Source organism: Sorex fumeus, unplaced genomic scaffold (assembly GCF_029834395.1).
Source record: "Sorex fumeus unplaced genomic scaffold, SorFum_2.1 ptg000037l, whole genome shotgun sequence".
Lineage (NCBI taxonomy): Eukaryota > Metazoa > Chordata > Mammalia > Eulipotyphla > Soricidae > Sorex > Sorex fumeus.
In genome coordinates, this window is record NW_026606094.1 from 23,958,779 (window position 1) to 23,978,619 (window position 19,841).

The following is a 19,841-nucleotide window of genomic DNA, read 5'->3' on the forward strand; positions in this document are numbered from 1 at the left end:
TACAAGAGATTACTAAACATGTTGTTAAAGGTAGAGCCTTGTGTGCTTTTAAAAATATATTTCCCTTTAAGATCGGTTGCCTTCTACTTTAAACCCCATCAAATGTGATGCATTACTCTTGGCATATGAGTGGTGTGAGGTATGAGATGTGCAAGAATAGGTTCACTTGTGGGTGAGGCTCGGCCCAAGCATGTGGAGAGCAGCTATGAGTGTGGCAGTGGTTTAATTCTGGAGATTTTTGGCTGCCACGTGGGGAGGGTCCCCACTTGCCCCACTTCTGGTTTCCCCAAATGAAAACAGCCTGGTGCAGGGTCCGGTGGCATAGCGATGGCAAGTCGGTTTATGCTCTTTTCTGAGAGATGTATGAGTCTCTGGATTATGGCTGTTGAGGAGATTATCAGGCGCCAGCCAGAGGTGGCTCGTGGGCATGACTCCCAACCTGCCAGAAATGGGGAGACGGGGTAGGCCGCCCATTCCCAATTCCATTGAACCCAGAGTTCTCAGTCACAGAGTCCTGCATACCGGGGTTTTCTATGGAATCACTTGTGGGTGAGGCTTGGCCTGAGCATGTGGAGAGCAGCTGTGATGTGACAATGGTTGAGTTCTGGAGGTTTTTGGCTGCCGGGGCTGGCTCCTTCGGTTGGGGAGGGCCCTCACCCACCCCCTTCAGTTTGCCCCGAATGAAACAGCCTGGTGTGGGGTCCGGTGGCATGGCTATGTCAAGTGCCCATTCATTTCTGACCATCACAGTGTTTTCTAGAAATCTGTGCACCTACCCAACACATATTTACTTAAGTTCCACCTGCTGAAAGCCAGAAGTTGTTATGGTGCTGGGGACAGAGTGGAGGATGAAAGCAACAGGAATCTGTCCTCTTGGATTAAACACAGGGCTCACCATAAAAGTCTGTATGGAAATTGTTTCCATCTCAACAGATTTTAACTTCAGTCAAACGGAAATCTTAATGCACAGTTTGGGTCCAAGTAGAAATTAAATCCAAATGTGATTAGCTTTTGCTTGTTTTTTTTTAATTTCTTTTTTAATTTATTATTGTTTTGGGGAGCCATACCCAGTGATGATTAGGAGGGAGTGCATATTCCTGGCCCTGTGCTTGGGAATCCTCCCTGCAGTTCTCAGGGGACCATGCAGTGCCAGGAACTCACCTGGCCTTCAACATGCAAGCATGCATTCAGCCCATTGAGCTATCGGTCTGCTCCAGATTAGTCATTTTAAATGACTTCGTTTTTTGAAACGTTTTTTTACACAGCTACAATTCCTGAGAAACTACATAAAACATGGGAACGTAGATCTGTTAACCAGTTAGCAGATGTTAATTGAACAGTTTTGGGGACTAAATAGCACTGCGTACGATACTGTCATAAGAGGTCAGAGAAATGCCTCTTAGAGCTTTGCAGCCTCCCTGAGCAGATGAGTTCGTATGGAAAGAAGTGGCCACTGATGTGTGCAGTTCCAGCAGGCATGCTATAGAATCTATCTTGTTCTAGTATATCTTCCACCCTTTATGCTTAGAGTTTCACTTTTCTAATGTTCACTTACTCTCTATGGAATATTTGTTTTAAATTTTTCAGCAAGCACTTCTACCAGTTGCACATCAAATGAAATAAATTGTGAGTTAAAATTGAATCTGATGTTTATGTCATGAGGAGGTACAATTATGGGGCTCTTGGCTGTATGCTGGTGTGGTGATGCAAGAATTTGGAAGTTCCAGTGACTGTTCCTTTGCGTAAATGCTACTTCTTCCAACCACTAAATCAGGTTGTGAAAAAAATGCAGATAAATAATCAAGAGACAGTTACACAAGGAAGGAATGAGAAAGAAATGAATCTCTTGGGGTTCTCTTTTGTGTCCCACATTGTTTTTAATACTGTTCTTTCAATGGGTGATGGAGAATAAATCAGAGAAAGAGATGCATGGAGATGAGAAAAGCATATTAAGGAGAAGAGCGTTGGGGTTGGAGGGCCCAGGTCAGCAGCAGGAGGATTCCTCCACAAGTGGATTCAGGCCCAGCCTAGATAGATACTTTGAAGGAACAGCCTGTGGGCATGACTTGGTGATGGTATTATGACTGCTTTTAGGTTTAATTTGCAAGGCATTTTGGTATCCTCAGGAGAATGAGAAAGGGTGTGAGAAAAGGCAAGACTTTTTAGCCTAAATTTAGAAGACAAAGCTTTATTGAAATATTTGGGATTTTGCCAATTTCTCATCATACTTTTTCTCATGCTAGGATGATCAGTTTCAATCCTGTGAATAAAAAAGAATCTCTAGATCTTTCCCAAGGGGAGGGTAGAAGGGAAAGGCAGGAAATGAGTAGTCAGTTTCAATCCTGATTTATTTTACCTAGTTTTCTCTGAGGCTTTTCTTTCTCAAAGCTTTATACAATGTTGCATCATCACCAATGATTTCCCCAGTGCTTAACTAGGGAATGTTCCTTTTTTTTTTTTTTTTTGGCTTTTTGGGTCACACCCAGTGATGCACAGTGGTTACTCCTGGCTCATGCACTCAGGAATTACTCCTGGTGGTGCTCGGGAGACCATATGGGATGCTGGGGATCAAACTCAGGTCGGCTACATGCAAGGCAAATGCCCTACCCACTGTGCTATTGCACCAGCCCCAGGAATGTTCTTATAGTTTGTCTGTGTCTAAGTAAATAGAAAATTAATGTCCCCTGAAGAAGATCCTTCTTCTGTTTCTTCTTCCTCCTCCTATTAGAAAAATACTGCCTCTACTCAAAGAAACACACACACACACACACAGAGAGAGAGAGAGAAAGCGAGAGAGAGAGAGAGAGAGAGAGAGAGAGAGAGAGAGAGAGAGAGAGGAAGCTGAATTGGAAATTGCTAGACTCAGGAAGATTTACTTCCCATGTAGCTTCGAACTTGCTTCTTACTTGGATGAGTTCGTTTCACTCTCCAAGAATCTTTTCTGTGAAAAGAGTAGGTTGATGATTTCCAAAGTTTCTCAAGAGCCTGCTTCCTTTATAGGAAATTTTAAAAAGTAACCAAATTACCTTTGACGTGAAATAGAACGATCCAATAAAAGTGGTTGCTAAATACCAGGAGGCTGAATTCAAATCCTACTTCATTACTGTTTAGTTGTGTAAGCCTTGTAAATCATTTAAACATAGATTCCTTACCTGGAGAGAGAGGAGATGGGAGTTTGAACCTACCTGAGTGACAGACATGAGTGATAGGACAGTAAGGTCCCTATTTTTATCACTGGTTATGGCAGCCTTAGATCCAGGGCCATTGTGGGCTCACTAATAGATTATCCCTCCTGGAAGAGGCAAAGACAGGTAACCACAAACTACTAGCCAAGAGTAGGAATCTTTTTTGCAAGGAAGGAGCCAGCAGAATGCTCTGTGGGGAGGAGAGGCAGGGAGTGGGACAGTAGAGAACATACAGGCACATGAGCAATTTTTCTGCAGGAGCAGATGTCAGGTTGAGGCTGGGGATGTCACCTACATACGGTAGTGCCAGCAGAGTTACCCACTAGACCACAGGGATGCAGAAGCATCAGCGTTATTAAGAACCTGATAAATCAGTAACTTAGAGAGGACCCCTGCCATCTGTACCATGCCAAGCCTGGATGGGCATTCTTATGGACATGGTGACCACTTCTTTAATATCACGTTCTCCAAATTGAGACACAAGGACATGAATGTTCCAAAGCAGAGTATCTATTTTCTGAGACTTTCATCTTGAAACAGGTATCTTATGACTGTGATGCCTGGAACTCTCTTTTGTGACTCATATAGGTGCCTGCCTGGTTATTATGGTGATCCCATCATTGGATCTGGAGATCACTGCCGACCTTGTCCTTGCCCAGATGGTCCTGAGAGTGGACGCCAGTTTGCCAATAGCTGTTATCAAGATCCCATTACTCTCCAGCTTGAGTGTGTCTGTAATCCAGGATACATTGGTAAGTAATATACAGATTTGGAAGGAAAAGATGTGTTGTTAGTTGTTAGTGAAGAAAATAGATGGAGTAGGCCAGTTTAATTTTATTTTAATAATCCTTAATGAAAATGGAAGGAAATCTGAAATAAAGAAAGATGCTCTTTTCATATTTGACTATGAATCAGTCTTCTTATTTTCCTTTTTTCTGGTTTATGGGCCTTACCCAGTAGTGCTTAGAGCTTCCTTCTGGCTATATGCTCAGGGGTCACAAAACCTGGGGTACCAGGGGCTCAAACCCAGGTCACTTACATACAAGACAAATACCCTACCCACTGTATTATCACTCCTACCCCATCTTTGACTCTAAGATGATAGTGTTGTAATGCAGAGAGGGACCACAAACTCATTTAAATCAATAAACTAATCCTGTGAATACTTTTCTGCAATTCAGCAGCAGAAAGTTTAATTTACATTTTACTTCTTCCTTCCCTGTCCAAATTCTGACATCTCAAAGAAGTGACCAAATGATATGCAGGAGGAAGAAAAAGATATTGCAGATAGCTGTCAAATTATCCTCATATTGTCTGTCATTAAAAGCTAGTTGTGTAAATAAATTTCTTTTTACTTCATTCTTAATGCCACTGTTCCAAATACTGATTATTCTTAGCCATAGTTTGATAAAATTGGTATGTAAATTTAGGATTTTTTTAGGAAAGAAATTTGATTATAATAAAAGACCCCAATTTTCAGTTTGCTTATACAGGAGTTACAGTTTTTTGGTTGATAAAATTCTTGAATGTGGATTCTAAGAGAAAGCTAAAGTTGGTCCTTTTGGGGATTTGGCTTGAGGGCCATGTGGTGTTGCCAGGGCTTAATCCTGGCTCTGAGCTCGGGGATCACTCCTAGCCCTGTGTTCAGGGATCTCTCCTGGGGTGCTCAGGGGATCATGCAGTGGCAGGCATAGAACCAGAGTCTGTTCCTTCTAAGCACCTTACAACCTCTTTGAAGTTGACAGTATTTGATCATTATTAAACTCCCACCCTATTCCATCCCTGTATATTGAGGAACTTAAGTCTCCAGTTCTAGAACTACCACGATAACCATCAGTGCCAGAAAGCTGTGACCTCTGAGCCAGCTGTAACAGGCTGTTACTGCAAAATACTTTCTGGGCTGGAACTGCGACTCAGTGGTAGAGTATGTGCCTGGCATGTGGGGTGTAGTTGCAAATGTTGCAAGCAAAAACAGAAATCACCAGACTAGAGAGACAATTAAGGAGTTAAGACACTTGCTTTGCAGGCATCTGACCCCAGTTTGATCTTTGCTACCATATGGTTCCCCAAGCAATGCCAGGAATGACCTCCAAGGATAGAGCAAGGGGTAGCCCCTGAGCACTGCCAGATATGGCCCCTTCTGAGACAGAACACCAGAAGCCCACCGAACTTCTCTCTCTTCACATGAAAAATTCCCCTGGCTATTAAATCGGAGCAGAGAAGGGAGTGCCCAGGCTTCGAGACCTGGCTCTCTGAGCAGACACAAAAGGGAGTACCCCCCACCCCTGCTTTTCATCAGCAAGCTAACTGATGACTCTGGGTTTCATTGGACAACAGGCACCCGATGTGAGGATTGTGCCTCTGGCTACTTTGGCAACCCCTCGGAGGTGGGTGGTACGTGCCAGCCCTGCCGCTGTCACCACAACATTGACATGACAGACCCTGGAGCCTGTGACCGAGAGACAGGGCGTTGCCTCAAGTGCCTGTACCACACGGAAGGGGAGCACTGCCAGCACTGCCGCCTGGGCTACTATGGAGACGCCCTCCGCCAGGACTGTCGAAGTAAGACACAGACAATGTGCCCTGGGGAGTTCCATCCTGTGCGTGCTCACGGCTGCTTCCAGGGGGCAGAAGGCAGCATTTCACCTCTGACTGACAAGACCCTCATCTCTTTGTTGCCTTGATGGCCTCAGTTTCTGGAAGGGTAGAAAGACGGGGGGGGGGGGGGGGGGGGTCAACGTGCCTAAGCAGAACATCCAAACAGCAGAATCATGTAGCTGTTGCCCTGATATACCCAGTTTGAGAAAGTTCCTTGATTTTTCTCTTCTGTCCCTCAGTTTGCTGGGCCTTACAGAGTCTGAGAACCTTCTGTGGGCCACTGTTCTCTTGAGTCCCAGATGCAGTAGAGCCTTCCAGCTCCACCAAAAAGAAAGCAACATCTTGGAGATGATCTGTGGAATTCCTTATTTCTCTTATCAGGGGATCAGCCAGTATTCCCCCTCTGTCACCCCTGGGCAGCCAGCCCCCGGGAAGGAGCCCCCGTTCTTTGTTTATACAAACATGTGTGGAATGCCACATCAGGGCCAGCAGCGCTGGATTCCTGAAAACCTTCCTAGTTGGAAGGCTTTGTACCTGCCCTGTCTGACACATTCATTCCTGCTCTTCCCTGCCAGGGGTCTGAAGAGAGAGCTCAGTTCCTCCAGCATAGTTATTAACATCACAGCAAAACCCTCACATTTTTTGTTTTTTTCAGTGATCCACCAGCAAGTGATTCAATCTGAGGAATTTTTTAAACTATGCTTGGGCACTGTGTTATTCTGCCAGGGGGTGGGGGAAGGGAATCCAGGACAGTGTAGAACTTGTGGAAAGCAACAGTTTTGTGGGGAAAGAAAAAATGTAATTTCCTCCATTCCTTTCCCGTCTTGATGCTTCCAGACTGGAATGTGGCAATAGCATATGTCCGCATCGTGTGTGTGTGTGTGTGTGTGTGTGTGTGTGTGTGTGTATGTGTGTGTGTGTGAGAGAGAGAGAGAGAGAGAGAGTGACCATGTCTGATTATAGTGTTCTCTTTCAGAGTGTGTCTGTAACTACCTGGGCACCGTGCAGGAGCATTGCAACGGCTCCGACTGCCAGTGTGACAAGACCACTGGGCAGTGCTTGTGCCTTTCCAATGTCATCGGGCAGAACTGTGACCGTTGTGCACCCAACACATGGCAGCTGGCCAGTGGGAGTGGCTGTGAACCCTGTAGCTGCGATGCTGCTCATTCCTTCGGGCCATCTTGTAACGAGGTGAGGCTCAGGCCTAAGGAAAGAGGCTTTCATGAATGTGTGGTGCAAGGGACATACTTTGATGGAGAGACAGTTTCTTCGGTAGCTTTTTGGTCCCGTTAAAGAAAAGTCTCAGGGGTTGAAGTGATAGCAGAGTGGGTAGGGCATTTACCTTGTATGTGGCCAACCCAAATTTAATTCCCAGCATCTTGAACACCGCTAGGAGTAATTCCTGAGTGATTGAGCCAGGAGTAACCCCTGTGCATCACCAGGTGTGACCCAAAAAGCAAAAAAAAAAAAAAAAGAAAGAAAGAAACAGAAAAGGAAAGTCTCCTAGTGGTTATGGCCTGGCACCACGGCACACAGCTCAGCACCCTGGCCCTAATTGGGTGCCATCCCCTCACAGGGACTATGGTGGTGCAGGCCCCAGAGGAAAGAGCTAGGATGTGTGGGCTCTTGGTCCTACTGGGTGGGTCCCTCTTGACTTAGCTTCACAGCTTGGAAAGAAGCAAGACGCAGTGCCTGGTGCTGTTTAGAGTGCTGCTGTCACTAGCCAGTGTCCGGCAGGAAGTGCTTCCTCCCTACCGCAGGTGGGCCCAGGGTGGCCATGGTGGTTCAGTGCCCGATGAGGACTGTGAAAGGAAGCAGTCAAGTGTGACAGCATCTGGGAAGAGGAGCAGTCGGAGGTGCCTCCTTGGCCCGCGACCTTGCAAGGAATCAGGCTTCCCTTGCTGGTCAAGGAGGGTCTTCTCGGCCCTGACCAGCTGCTGACAGGGAGAAGGGGCACCTACGTCAGCCCTGCAGCCACCTGACTGTGCCCTGTCTTCCCACTACAGTTCACAGGACAGTGCCAGTGCATGCCTGGCTTTGGAGGCCGGACCTGCAGCGAGTGCCAGGAACTCTTCTGGGGAGACCCCAACGTGGAGTGCCGAGGTGAGAGCAAGGGCACTGTTGGGTGGCTGTCTGCTCAGACTTGGGGGGAAGCAGATGTCTGCAAGAACCTTTTGTGAACTCTTAATTAAAATCCATTACAAACTGTTTATTTAAAAAAAAAACAGCATGATTACATTTGGAAATCTTGTTTCAAAAAATTTAATTCTAAAATAGAGAAGGTCATGGGACCAGAGTGATAGTACAGTAGTTAGGGCAGTTATCTTGCACGTGACAAAATCCGGGTTTAATTCTGGGCACCCTCTGTGGTTCCTTGAGTTCCTCCAGGCCTGAGGCCTGAAAGAAGAGCCAGGAGTAAATCCGGACAGCCGGGTGTGACCCAAAGCCCAATCAATCAGTCAATCTAAAACTAAGAAAAATAAAATGGGGGAAGTCAGAAAAGAAAAAGTGGTGTATTTGGACTAATATTTACACACACATGTACACAGATATACACACTCAAAAATACAGAATTGCTTTTTTAAATGGGGGCGCGTGCACAATCACACCTACCTACCTACACACACTCACACACACACACACACACACACACACACACACACACACCCCCTACCTCACAGACACTGGTTTGCTTCTTAAAATGAGAGCCAAACTGGTGGAGGGATGGGTACGCGATCATTGTATGATTGAAACGTAAGCACAAAAGTTTGTAAGTCTGTAACCATACCTCATGGTGATTCATTAAAAACTAAAAAGAAATAAATAAATGAATAAATGAGAGCCAAGCAGGTACTTCAAGTGGTGGATGCTATGACTGGTATGTGCAAGCCCTGAGTGTGAAAACCAGTGCCACATGGTCCCCTGAGCATCATCAGAGGTGCCCTCAGCACCATGCCATGAGACCCTATTGCCAGGATAAGCATCACTGGAGTTGTCCTTACAAAAATAATGCCACAGGACCTCTGCAGACTGCTTGGTCACACCCTGGAGTCCGCTCAGCACCACCAGGGCGACCTCAGTGACTCCTCACATGCCTAGACTGAACAGTTGGCTGTCACCAGGAGACCCCCTAAATATTGCCTGGAGGCCCCCAAATAATTAAAAATAGACTTAGGTTAAATGCATATTTCTATAGATTTTTTTCTTTTTCCCTCTGGGCTGGAGCAATAGCACAGTGGTAGGGCATTTGCCTTGCGCGCAGCCAGTTTGGCGGAGCCAGGTTCGATTCCTCCGCCCCTCTCAGAGAGCCCAGCAAGCTACCAAGAGTATGTCGCCCTCATGGCAGAGCCTGGCAAGCTACCCGTGCCGTATTCAATATGCCAAACACAGTAACAACAGTTCTCAAGATGGAGATGTTACTGGGCCCACTCAAGCAAATTGATGAACAATGGGATGTCAGTGTTTCTCCCTCTGAACAGTATTTTTGTGACTAGAGTTGTTGCTGGCAGAATTGAATGGTGGTTCTGGTGAGATCGCGTGATTCGTTTCTCATGTGACTGCTGACAGTCAAAACACTCAGTGCATTTGTGTGGGTGTAGGAACAACACACAGAACAAAGGGCAGCCGGTATCAGGGGTTCCAAGTCTGTTAGGGTATGAATAAAACCCAGATTTTCACTTAGGCTTATGATAAATAAGACTGAGGGAAAACTTGACATTTTCTCCAGCACAAAAGCTTGCAAAAACCATGTGAATCATAAGAGTTGCTTCATTTTTATGCTGTTGCAATTTTTTTTGTCCTGCCAGATAGTTTTCAGATCTCAAAAGTATTTGTGAAAAAGATTTAGTAGACTCTTGCTATCTCCTTTTTTTTAAAATATTGATTTTCTACCCCCGTTTGAAGCTTATCCCTATGGGTAATGTCTTCTGTGATTTCTTGATATGTCTTTGATAGAGTTCCGTTGTTGCATGTCTGAAAGGATAGGTCCTGGTTAGGCTCTCAGTTTTGTGGTGTTTTTTTAAGACCCTTTTCTTGTTTGTCTGCAGCTGTAGCAAGAATTCAATCAGATGTTAAAGTTAGTATTTCCTTCAGAATCTCGTCAGAGATCAGAAATGGAGATAGGTACCATGTGTTCCTTCAGAGTCTGGGGAAGGCGTCCAACAGTGGACAAAACCAGAACAAATGACATACTTTTTGTTTTTCAACTGAGACTTGGCCAGAAGGGTTTGTACCAACAGCCTTGACTGAAATGAAATTTATTCCACAGAGTGTTGTGTGGATAACAAGTTCTTTCATTCATCCGTCTTCCAGTCCCAGATGGTTTTAATTATTTAATTATTTAATTTGGGGGTTGCCGGGGATTGAACCCAGACCCTCACACACCCAAGGCAAGTGCTTTCCCTGAGCTTGATCCCTGGCTCAGCCCCAGATGGTTATTGAATGGGATTGGATGTTCTCCTTTCATGAAAAGATCCAGAAATCAAACTTGCCCCTAGGTGTCTCATTGAGAAATCCTCCTGGAAACCTGGCTTCTCCAGTGCTCTTATTTCTAGTCTGTTAGGGTTCTTGATTTTTAACGTCCCCAGGGACTTCTCTCCAGGTAATGGATCCACCATTGCTGATAGCCTGATTCTCTTTGCACGTGTCATGAGCAAAAGAGCTCCAACTGCCAAAACTTTCTGACCTTTTGACCCATCTTAGCTTTGTTAGAGTGAAAAACCTGTTACCCTGTGCCGGAGTCAGTCAGAGAATTGCTCGTTTAAAACACAGAACTTTATCCCTAACCTTTTTATCTATTCTTTAAACCTACTGCAACAAATCTCCAGGAAAATTGTGACTTACAGGAACATTGTTTAGGTCAAAAAAAAAAAAACATAGATGGCGTTTTAGAAACTGCAATGAGTGAAATCCCTGACCTCAGGCCAACTTTGTTGTTTCTTTTATCCTAAAGAAAGATCAGTGCCTTTCCTAAGAAACTGAGTATTAGGAAAAACAAACAAGCAACCCAAAGGCAAGCCAAGTCTCAGGGAAGAGGTAGAGAGAGAGAGGGAGAGAGAGAGAGAGAGAGAGAGAGTGTGTGTGTGTGTGTGTGTGTGTGTGTGTGAGAGCGCACGCGCACGCGTGCACGTAGAAAAGCCAGGTGCACCCTATATCTACCACTCCTCTCCTTGGTATTTCATAATTCTCTTAGATAACCGTAAGATTTTTCTCACTAAAGGGACTGTAAAGGCCTGGTCTTGTGTCTCTTAAAATACACATAAGATTTTTTTTATTAAAAAATTTAATCTCTTCTAGAATTTTCCGTATTCCTGAATTTAATACTGTGGTCTAGATGGATTCATTACTGTGGTTTAAATGGATTCATATCTGTTAACGCCCTTCCCAGCTTGTAAACTGCTGGCTTTAAATTCTCTGGAGGTATTGAAAACATTTCCAAGAATGTGGTTTTAGTGAAAATATCCTGAGAAACTTAGTCCACTTCTCAAATCAGAGGTTCTTGTCTTCTCTGGCCTTTCTGCTAAATTATGTCATCTCTTCAACTTCATTTTTAGCTTTTTTTTTTTTTAAAATGAGTACCAGAAAGTCCTTTTCCCCAAAGTGTTAAAATCTCTGTTGACGACATCTGACCTCAATGCTCACTTGAGTAGCTCCAAGTTTTAAAATGCAGTGTCTTTTGGTATGTTAAGGTCTATGCTGTGTGACCTTTGTGCCCAAGCTTATTGATTTTCAGTGGGGCCATGTGGAAATGTGTGTGTACAGTGGTGGTGGTGGGGTGGACAGAGAGAGGTGGTGTTTGGGGTCATCTTCATTATATGAGTGGGTGTCTCAGAGCCAAGAATACGATGCATCTGGCAATGTGTGAAACTGGCTTTCAAAGAATGTTCTGAGCCCCCAGTACTCTGACACCCTGTGGCAGAAACGGATGATCTCAGAGCATCCAGAGTCTGGTGGAGTCATTCTAAGGAGCCTTCTAGAGAATGGCCTATGTTTATGGGTGGTGTAGAAGCAGGACCAGCATGAGCTAATGAGATAAGAGACAAAAGTCTACATGCAAGCGACCCGGGGATCTGCTTGTAGTGCAAGGACCTGAGTCACAAATGGAAATGGGAAGCCAAGAGCTTGAAGGGCCAGGACCCAAGCTCAGCAGGGCAAAGAAGAGATGTCATCCCAAATTAGATGAAATGATGGGCAAAGGACATGACTGCTTTTCTCAGATTACAAGATTGATCCCCAAATATAGCTTCAGTTTTAAATTTGTCAGTTGAACAGCTATGTCAGAAGGCACAAATTTAGACTCTTTGGAACCATCTAGTTAACAATATGCTTATAGAAAAACTAAGGTCAGAGCTAAGTATTCCCCTTATGGGAAAAATAATGTCGTTATGTAAAGGACAAATGAGTTGAGCCTCAAACTCATGAGTCATTGAATGTTCCTATTGTCCAGGCGGGCTAGGGCCCTTGGCCGATCCTGCCCAGTCTGAACAAGCCCTCAACTGTGCTGGGAGGAGAATCTCAGCCACCCACCACTGAACGTGCTAGAGGAAACCTCAGCTTGGAGCTCTGGCTTGTGCCCCTAAGGAGTCAGAGGGTTACAGGAAGAATCTTTCTGTTGATCCATAGATAGCAAAGGGAGTGAAACATTTCCATTTGGAGCCTCTGGCTCTTGGAGAAGATCTGTGTCTCTTAAATGAAGGCAAACTAGAAATCTGAAAAGAGGTCTGAGTAAATAGCTGCTCTCTCTCTCTCTCTCTTGCTCGCTCTCTCTCTCTCTCTCTCTTGCTCTCGCTCTCTCTTGCTCTCGCTCTCTCTTTCTCTCTCTGTATAAAAATTACTTACTTTTTAAAATTTTTGCTTATGTGCTTTTACAAAGTCTGGCAAACTCCCCGTGGCGTGCCCAGTATGCCAAATACCAGTAACAATGATGGGTCTCATTCTCCTAACCCTGAAAGAGCCTTGAATATGGCACTTTTTAAAAAAATCTCTGGGCTAGGACGAAGGAGACATTACTGGGGTCTGCTCGAGGCAATCGACGAACAACAGGATGGTCATGATCGTGATCGTGATCGTGCTTTTACAAATGCTTATGTTCTTTAGGCTGGGATTCACTTACAGTTATCCACCATCTTTTTTTTCCTATTAGGAAATCAGATTTAATTTGATTCTTTTATTTTTAATGCAATTTTTATTTGTTTGTGTATTTAGTTGCCTTTTGGGTCACACCCAGCGATGCACAGGGGTACTCCTGGCTCTGCACTCATGAATTACCCCTAGCAGTGCTCAGGGGACCATATGAGATGCTGGGACTCAAACCTGGGTCTGCCCTGTGCAAGGCAAATGCCCTACCCACTGTGCTCCAGCCCCTAATTTGAATCTTTAGAGAAACACGAATTCTCTTGTTCATAGAGGGAAGACTTGTCTTAAAGGTCCTCCTCACAGAACACTGTGTCTCTAAAGTAGTGGACTAGGTTGGAAGGGACCAACTCTAGCCTGTGTGCAAATCTAGCTCACTGCATTTTCATAACATTTGGTTGAAGTGCAGTGTACCTGTTTATTTGCATATCGTCCATGGCTTCCCTCATGCTATAAAGCTGGAGTCAAATCATCATTGCAGAGACCAAATGGCCCACATAGCCTCAAACATTCATCTTTTTAACTTTGTAGAGAAAGATCTATAAAGACAGCCAACTCATTTCATCGAGGGAAATCATGTCCGTTTTCAAGCTTTTGTCCCAAAATTTGGCCTGTTACTGAGGCCAAGAAATGCTGGGGCCAAATAAGGTAGAGAATTTAAAATGAATAGCATTTAAGGAATTGAAAAGCATTTATATTCTTTCACTTGTATGAAGTAAAAGTGCCAAGCCAAAGTATCGGTAAACCTGTTGGCAAATTCTGGAGTCATGTGATACTTAGAGGTAAAATCCATGGCAGAAGAAAATAATCCCTACTGTGCCTGATTTTAGAATATAACATTCTATGCCCCCAAGCAGTTTTGATTCAAAAGGAAACATATCAACACAACACTGAGTGACTGCCCGTGGGTGCCAAGTGGGGTGTGGCACAGAAGAGAAGAGTTGCTATCTGGACAAGGGGCAGCTGGTGCCTGGTGGATAGGGTATGCTTAGGAGTGATGGCAGAGGCAGGGATGAAGTGGTACTGACCGTTCTTTGTATCAGAAGTGGCAGAACCACTAAGAATAGAATTCATTTAGCAAAGTTTCATAGAAGCACCAAGAGACAGAACCTATTGTTTAGGCATACATATATATATGGCATATTATATATAATTTATATTATATTACATTTACATAATATATTGTAAATATATAATATATAGACATTGTATATATTATAATGGGCATATATATGTATATATGTGTATGTATGTGTATATATAGTATTATTGGATGTATATCGTCTCTGTCTCACAGTTCAGAAATACCGGGTTCAGAACCAGAGAGATAGAACAGGGTGTAAGGTGCCTGTCTTGCATGTGTTTGACCCTGGTTGGAACCATTGCACTGTATATAAGTTCCCTTTAGCATCCGCAGGAGTGATCCCTGAGCACAGAGCTGGGGGTAAACCTTTAGCACTAGTGGGTGTGCCACCCACTCCTTCCAAATAATCAAGCAAAGCTAGGAATCTAAGAGAGGTTTAGTAATTACAAAGGAAGTCAGAGCTGGGATTGTAGAAGACAGGTTTTTGTGGCCCAGTAGCTCTGTTTTTTCTGGGAAAAAAAAAAGCTGTCCTTGATGACAATTAATTATTTAGAAAGATGAAATTATTTTCCTGGCTAAAGGACTATGTGGATAGGATTGAGCAGCAAGGCTATGCCAGGGGGAGGAAGGAGTAGCCATGAAGGAAGATGCCTCAGGGAACTATTCTAGTGGAGAATTCCATTCCACTACACCGTGAACAGCCTTGAATGCCACACTATCGAGGATGGAGTCTTTTAGGAGGCAAAGGAAGAAGAAAGAGGAGAGACAAATCTTTTAGCCACTTAAAAACACGTGTCTAGGCTGTTTTCCATTCTGGCATTGACTTGTTAGTGTTTTCCTTTAGGCCTCAATTCCTATCCACAAAATACATGCTCAGACCATTGAGCTAACTGCACAACCCAATTACTCAGATTTTTTAAATGCCATATGCCAGACACAGTAACAACAAAGTCTCCAATGGAGACGTTACTGGGCCCGCTCGAGCAAATCGACGATCAACAGGAGGGCTTTTACCTTTACCTTTATTTTTCCTCCTTACAATCATTTTAAAAATCAGGCAACAACTTTTGTAGTATACCATCTTCCTTCTGAGAGAAGTTTTTTTTTAAGCTTAGGTTGTTCTTTATTCTCACAATCACTTTATTAGTCACTGCAGCATGGAATATAGTCAGGTACATTGTGACATTTTATTTATAATTATTTTCTGATTTTGATTTTAAACCTTTTTGAAAGGACAAAAGTTATGAAGCAGATTATTTATCTATCATATATGAAAGTTTGACAGTCAATTACATCAAGGTTGAGAAAGTTTTTGATCTCTTCTAAATGTAATCTCCATTTTAGAAGTAAGCGGAGCTGAACTCCTCTCTTTGTCTTGTGAGGAGGGGGTCATTGGTGTTCTTACAGCATCAGCTGTGCTTGAACAGCTCAGTTACACCTTTTTATTATTTATTTATTCATTCATTCATTTCTTTTTGGGTCACACCCAGCGATGCTCAGCTCCTGGCTCTGCACTCAGGAATTACTCCTGGCGGTGCTTGGGGGACCATGTGGGATGTTGGGAATCGAACCCGGGTCGGCCACGTGCAAGGCAAACACTGTACCCACTGTGCTATCACTCCAGCCCCCGAGTTACACCTTTTTAGATCCCAGAACTAGAACTGTGAAAGATTACCTCCTTGCTTATGGCAATAGTGGTCACGGGCTAGAGGAATAGTACAAGCAGGTAGGGTGCTTGCCTTGCATGCAACCAGCCAGGTACAGTCCTTTTACCCCATATGTTCCCCAAGCCCACCAGGCGTGACCACTGAGTACCACCAGGTATGAGCACAGAGCCAGGAGTAAGCCCTGAGAACTGCCAATTCTGGCCTAAAAACCAAAATGAAAAAACAAACAATTGTAGTGTTTGTGAAGAAAATGTCAGGTGAGGCCCAAATTTTCAGCTAAAGATATTCTTGGGCTATCTTTCTTTAATAAAAGTTGGAAAAGTGAGCCTTCTAGAACTTTCTCCTTTTAGAGAGGTAGTTCTGGAAACTGAATAGGACAGATTGAAACCCTGTGTCCACAGAAATGTTAGCCATTTCACAGCCTCTGTTTTTGAAATAAGAACCTGATGTTTTTCAGTCGTTTGATTCGGATCAAGTTCAGAATTGACTTTCAGTGATAAAATTGCACTCCCACCATATATGAAATTTGAGTCATTATTTTTCAGTTGGAGGAAAGGAACGTTGGTTAGTTGGGCTGAACTTAGTCCTTGTGTCCAGAGAGAGCTAAAGCTTTGTCTGCCCATGAGAAGGTGGCCCCACTAAATCCCAGCACAGGATAAGGAGGAAAGTTTGTATAGGAATCTGCCTGCTTTTCAAAACCCACAATACTTAGTATACTCTCTATACCTGGTAACCAGTATTTTCTTCCTCAAAGATGGCATGACAGAAGGAGAGCAAGTCACACCTTTACTGATGAAATCAGGAACAATGATGAGAAATATTACATATATATATACATATATATATATATTGAATTGGGGCTGGAGCAATAGTACAGTGAGTAGGCACTTGCTTTGTGGGTTCTTTTCCCAACATCACATATATATGGTCCTTCAAGCTCCACCATGGGTGATCCCCTGAGTACCACCAGATGTGGCCCCAAAACAACAACAAATAGATTGAACTCTGCATATTTCTTTTTTTCCCAAGCATGAGTATAGTAAGAATATTTAGGAGTCTGGCTGGAGAGATATAGTACATGGGTAGGGTACTTACCTCGCATGTGGCTGATCTAGGTTTGATCCCTGGCATCCCATATGAGCACTGCTAGGAGTGAATCCTGAGTTCAGAGCCAGGAATAACCCCTGAGCATTGGCTGGGTGTGCCCCCCGTCCCCCACAAAAATAAAAAAAGAAAGAAAGGAAAAATAGAATCTTAGGACTGAACTGAAAAGTCCCTTTGCATTTTCTGCAAGACAAAGTTTTCTGAGCAAACTAAAAGCTTGTGTAGCTTCTGCCTCAGTTGACCTAATCCCAAGGGAGATAGTAAAATAAACACAGGTCTGGGGGGTAGCATTCTGACCACTAGCTGAACTTGTTGGCCAGGAGCAAACTAAGCAATCCCATTGATGAAAAACAGCATCGTTGTTTTTGGTTTATGGAGCCTTTGCTGATGAATATCCAATGTCATGAGTCAGCACCAGCCTTTGAAAAGTAAGTAAATACACACACACACACACACACACACACACACACACACCATGCACACATGCACACACATGCGCACACACATATGCGCGCACACACACATACTCCTACCCCTGTGTAGGCACATCAACAGAAGAAAGATTGGAACAGCTGGGAAAACAAGAGTCAGTTCTCCCCGCAAGTTGGGTTGGAGTGACTCTGTCAGCATTCCTTGGCAGCTTCTAGAGATACGTATTCCCAGGCCCCATCCAAAATTTGGGGTCTCAAGCATCTCAGAAGCAATCTGTGTTTTACCCCATCATAATGATTGAGGATTAACCCACACAAATTCGAGCTGTCTAGAAAAGGGCAGTTTCACCACAGGGTAAGGAAATTTGGTTTTAAAATCTAAAGTACGTAAAGTACTTTGTGTATTTTATGTACAAAGTGGGCAGTGGAAGGTGCCCAAAGTGGACTCCCTGGAATGTGCTAGAATAATCTGGGGATAGGACAGTAGTAGCCTCCTGTACCACTGGGGGACGCCTTCTGTATGTTCATTTAAAGAAGATCGATTTCCAGAGTATGTGAAGTGATATTTTTTTTCTCAACAAAGAAGCTTGAGAACCTATAAGGTATCATTATTTAAGTGTTTCCCTACTTCTGCCTCAAAAGTTGGAAGGGAATGGTTCTCCATGCCTTTCGCATTATTTTTTCTTGAGGGCTCACTACAGATTTCAGTAGAGAAAGATGCCATGGTCAACTGAGTTTGTTATGCAAGTCGGTAAAACCCAGGTAAAACAGTTTTCCCTGCAGAACTCCTTCAGGTCTTTAATATGCTGATTATTTCAGATCTCCGTGAGGAGGGTGCAGACTTTCCTGAGTACCCTTTCCTTAGAACCCTAATTTCCAGGAGCATTTTTAACACTACGTTGGTCTAGGGGAGGTGTGGATGGGGGAAAGTTTTCACACTTAAAAGTAAACTACAGCTCTCCTAAATTGGTAAAAATGACTCAATAGGAAAACTTTAAAAACCTTTCTTGGGGTTGGAGCAATAGCACAGCGGGCAGGGTGTTTGCCTTGCACGCAGCCGACCCTGATTCAATTCCCAGCATCCCATATGGTCCCCTGAGCACCACCAGGGGTAATTCCTGAGTGCAGAGCCAGGAGTAACCCCTGTGCATCGCCAAGCATGACCAAAAATAAATAAATAAAAACCATTCTTGAGGTTTCTAGAAATAATATACTTGGGGCCAAAGATATGGTGCAGAAGTTAAGATGTTTGCCTTGTATGCAGTATACCCTGGTTTGATCCCTGAGCACAGAGCCAAGTCTAAGTCCTGAGTACCCCTGGATCTGGCCCAGCTACCCCCGCCCCGTAAAATGTTTTTAAAAATAATATGCTTAAGGATAAAACCTTTAGAGTTAGAAATTCAAGATGTCAGGGACTTGCTGTATGTTTTAAATGCTGAAACTGGGGGACTGTAATATTCTAACCTAATGTTTGAATAAATTGTGTTGTTGTCAAACATTTAGCCCTAACAGCTTTCATTTTCCTTTGTCCCGTGGAAATATGATTAAGCGGCACTCTGGGACCAACTCTAGGGAACAGAGAAGTGGATGATATCAAAAAATATTTGTTGAACACTTACTAAAAACCCCACTAAGCACCGTAGAACTAAGTTAGTTCATCCTGAAAGCAATCCTCTGATGCACATATAATCATTAGCCTATTCCTTATTATTGATCTGGAACCCAAGACTCACTTGCCTTCCTGCCCTGGGCCGCATAGCTGCAGTGTAGGGAAATCTGGGCTCTAAACCAGGCAGCCTATGTCCTTAGCTCATTCTCTGACCATTAGAGAGCACTCCTCATTGAGTAGTGTTTGGCAAACAGAGGCAATGAAGATAAACTGACACACAAGGTTGGAGGGTCAGAGGTCTAGGAAACTGCACAGCCAGTATTTGATGTGATGTGCTCGGCTTGATAAAAAGAAAACAATCATAAAGTCACAGGCACGCAAGGTAGGTTAGGAGCTGCTCTCTGGTGGTGTCTTCTAGGCCAGATGCCTCACATCAGGGCATCGCCTGACAGGAGGAACAGTGAGAGGGAGACGGGGGAAGACAGAGAGAGATTCATTGTCTCTGGCTCTGCAGAATGCTGAATTGCACCCTGCTTGACTGCCTCCTTGCTGTAAGGCTTAAGAGGGTCGCCTCTTTTTGCACGGTATCATTTTCCATAGCTGTGACTATTAAAACACATTTTCCGGACTGGAGAGATAGTACAGCAGGCAAGGGTCTTGCCTCGCACGTAGCTGACCCCAGTTTGATCCCCAGCACCTCACATAGTCCCCTGCGCACTGCCAGATGTGGCCCCACAAAACAGAAACAAACAACTGGAACACCAATAGTATGAGATGTAAATTATGGAACAATGGATAGAAGCCTTTTCTAGGACATGTGGCGTTGGAAGTGTTCACTTTTTAAAAACTGTTGTGATTATTGTTTTTGTTTTATTTTGGGTTTGGGTCCCACCTGACTTTGCTCAGAGCTTATTTCTGGTGGAGTTTGGGGTACCACATGGGGTGCCAGAGATCAAACCCAGGTCAGCTTCATGCAAGGCAAGTGCCTTAACTCCTGTACTAGCTCCCTGACCCTTTATTGTTGTTATTAAG

The 19,841-nt window shown here is 43.9% G+C and overlaps 1 protein-coding gene across 1 annotated transcript in view; it reads left to right on the top strand.

Moving 5' to 3' along the window:
- The window catches only part of LAMB1 (laminin subunit beta 1), an 86,747-nt gene that overhangs the window by 46,582 nt on the left and 20,324 nt on the right, over nt 1-19,841 (top strand). Inside the window, exons 21-24 of the mRNA XM_056118024.1 lie at nt 3,774-3,937; nt 5,523-5,747; nt 6,760-6,974; nt 7,790-7,886. Coding sequence (XP_055973999.1) covers nt 3,774-3,937; nt 5,523-5,747; nt 6,760-6,974; nt 7,790-7,886 — 701 coding nt within the window. The remainder of the gene's footprint in view (nt 1-3,773; nt 3,938-5,522; nt 5,748-6,759; nt 6,975-7,789; nt 7,887-19,841) is intronic.